General features: G+C 36.3%; 1 protein-coding gene across 1 annotated transcript; it reads right to left on the bottom strand.

Moving 5' to 3' along the window:
- Positions 1-641: 641 nt before the first annotated feature.
- Positions 642-2,483, bottom strand: LOC109811607 (uncharacterized). Its single transcript, XM_020375392.3, has 2 exons — positions 2,183-2,483; positions 642-2,002 (listed from the first exon to the last, which is right to left on the bottom strand). The coding sequence occupies exons 1-2, from the start codon at positions 2,234-2,236 to the stop codon at positions 1,286-1,288; spliced, it is 771 nt and encodes a 256-aa protein (XP_020230981.1). The 5' UTR covers positions 2,237-2,483; the 3' UTR covers positions 642-1,285.
- Between the last annotated feature and the right edge of the window lie 758 nt (positions 2,484-3,241).

Raw genomic sequence — 3,241 nt, forward strand, 5'->3', positions numbered from 1 at the left:
AATGTGAGATCCATTTCATAGGCAGGCAACAGTGACTAAAACAAAACAGCCCAAGCACAATTCCATGCCAAGGTCTTTTCAACAATGTGACCAAGAAAGTTACAGTAACAAGAGTTTGTCTTTTATTATTTTTTTTCTAGAAAGAGCATACAAACTATTTTTATAACATTTTCTGCAATATTGTTTTAATTTTTCTATCACATAATCTATTTTATATTCGTATACTTTTCTCTCTTTTCCTCGTATCATTATTCTTTTTTTTTTTTTTTAAATTGTTGTACAGAATTAAAATATAACTATCATTTCTCTTTTTAGAAAAAAATGTACTAGAGGAGGATGTGGCATAGGAAGAAAGCGAGGGACAAGAAACCTGCTGCATAAATAAGAAAGACTACATAAGTTAACCTTTTCTTTTCTGCACAATATAATCCAACTTCTTTTTTATACCATAATGCAAACATGTTACGCTTGTCTGCAGAATCTCTCTCTTTTCGCCCTCAATTGTCATGCTTTCATTGAACATGATACTAGTCAACATTATCTGCTCTTCTATTTGCGAGCTCACATTAAGATTATAGAATTAGTATGCAAGTTAAAATTAGTTGAGTGGGAGCAGATGCCAAACACGGACTTAGATGAAATGGTAATATAAAAAGAGGTAGAAATATTTTTTAGAAAAGCACGAGATTAGACCCGCATAATGATAACATCTCTAACAAAGGCTTAACATAATCATAGACCACACCAGTAACAGATCCTGTGTTCCTAATTTTTGGGTCCACCAAACCCGACAAGCAGAACTCAAAGACCTTCCCTTTGGTCACACTCATCTCCAATCCACCCACTCCACACCCATTCTCTTAATTGTTGATGTGATCTTATAGAGATCAATCAATCTCACTTCACACCCACACACACACTCAAACTACATGCTTGCTGAACTACAGTATATTTGTTACATAATTCCAGAGAAATCAAGGCTCCTTTCAAGGAACCAAAAGTAGAATGTAAAGAGTGGAAAATGCCAAGGACAAATTCTTCACCAAAAGCCTAAATCAAGCAAGTTTTTCTTCTTCTTCAGTCTTCACCATCTTCTCTCTCAATGAGTTAAATCCGGATACCTTGTGTTGTGTTGTGTCCTAGAACAAGTGAACAACCACTGTACATAAGCTAGATCAGTCACATACCAGCTTGTTACTTAGTCTTACCCTCTAATCCTAAGAACTTGCACATATATTATATATAAATTAGAAACTAAGTGTGTGAATATCTGACTTGGGAGAAGTCAGTGAAGTACAAGCCTCTGGTACTTGGTTTCAGTAGGAGAACCCGAGCCATCAGAGAAGACCCTTTTTCTGCTAACTCTTCCACAGTTGGTTGTGGTGCTGCTACCGTTAACAAAGGAATCTTGGTGGAGAAGTTGTGGTTGTGGTGGTGGTGAAGGTATGGTGACAGGGGGAATCTCAAAGGACTCAAGTGGTGGTGGAGGGTGTCTCCATTGAGGAAGAGGTCCAGCTAGGAGGAGGGTCTGCAGGAGAGGGCCAGCTTTCATCACTGCTTGTAGGAGCTTACCCTTTTCTGGTAAGGGCTTGTCCGGTGTTAGTTCAATCATGGATTGTGTGACTTGTGGCAATTGGGGCTGAGGTTGAGGTTGAGGCAAATGATCAATGACTGGAGAGGAAACAATGCTCTCTTCACAATCTGATGATGAGAGGCCGTTGTTTGAGTCAATTCCTCTTCTTGGCTCATCCTCAATGCTAGAAATTCCAGACACAGGAGCTGCTGCTACTTGTTGTTGTTGTTGTTGGAAAACTAGCTTCTCCAAGAGAAATCTCTGGCATTTCTCTTGTGCTTCATCTCTCTCTCTCATGGTTTTGCTGAGTAGGTCCTTTAGGTTGAGTAGTTGGTCATCCCTCTTTCTGAGCTCATCTTGCACTGCAGCTCTTGTTTGTTCTAGCTCCAGAGTTGTATATATGAGAGACTGCCTCAGCTCCTCCATTGACTGTATGTACCAATTAAATCAAACAACAAAACGATGAAAAAATTAGTGCTGATTCTCAAATTCAAACCTTTATGAGCCCCCATTACAGGGTTTTGTGGCTAAAACATGCAATTAATGAATAACAAAGAATCAATGCGTGTACTTAATGCAAACAGTTGAAGGGCAGAGGAAATTAGAGACCTTTCCCTGGAAGTAGTAAGCCCAAGTTAAAAGAGGGCTACGCTGGTTGTCCATGCTCTAAAGTTCCAACTCCCAATATCACAATTTATATAAGTTTTATGAAAGAGGAAAGGGAAATGAAGGGAAGGGAAGGGAAGCAAGAGAGAGAGTTAGGAGTGTTTTGGGTGGAGGTGGAAGGTCTTTTATAAGAACTAGTCCAAGTCACTGTTGAGTATTGTGTGAAGAAATGCACATAAAAGGGAAAATGATAGTATTTTGGTATTGAATTTGGTGGCACATAAAAAGGGTACACACTAGTAGTGCCGGGAAGCAAAAATGAGCAGTAAAAGCGGGAACAATAAGCCAGTATCTCAGACACGTCTATTACTTTGCTTTTTCTATTCACCAATTAAAATATATCAATAAATTTTATGAAAGTGACCTTAGTCACTGTGGAAAACAGTTACCCCTTTTCCAACCATCCAATTTACAATAATAATAACAAGAATCAAGAGATGGACATCACAATTAACATAACAACACCAATTATACTCGAATCATATTTCTTTTTCTCCCTTTTCAAAACGAATTTTGGAAAACTAGAAAATTGAAGGGGGTACAAGTCTCCCCAAATATTCTAGAGTTGCAATGAATTCAGGAGGAGTCTATTGGTAGGATTTATTCATATCTTTATGACAACTGCATTTACATCGTATCTCAAATTTATTACTCATCACCATGATGCTGAACAACTGTAATGGAATAGAATGTACAAAATTTTATAATCAAACATATTATTATGGTAGTTCTGATATAAAACATATACTAAAGTATTTAATTCTCTCAATACTTTCAAATATGTATTACTCTTTTACAAGTTAATAATACTTAATTTGATTATGGAATAAGAGAAAACGAGTAATTTTTAGCATTAGTGCATATTACTATTAGTAATTTCAAAACATACTTGATTTTAAAATATTAAAAAGATTATGATTAAAAACTTATTTTAAAACAAATGAATCTAAACACCTACTAATTTTAAGGCTAAATACTCCTTAAACCTTTTAAAAACTTCTT

Source organism: Cajanus cajan, chromosome 10 (genome assembly GCF_000230855.2).
Source record: "Cajanus cajan strain Asha chromosome 10, NIPB_CcT2T_4, whole genome shotgun sequence".
NCBI lineage: Eukaryota > Viridiplantae > Streptophyta > Magnoliopsida > Fabales > Fabaceae > Cajanus > Cajanus cajan.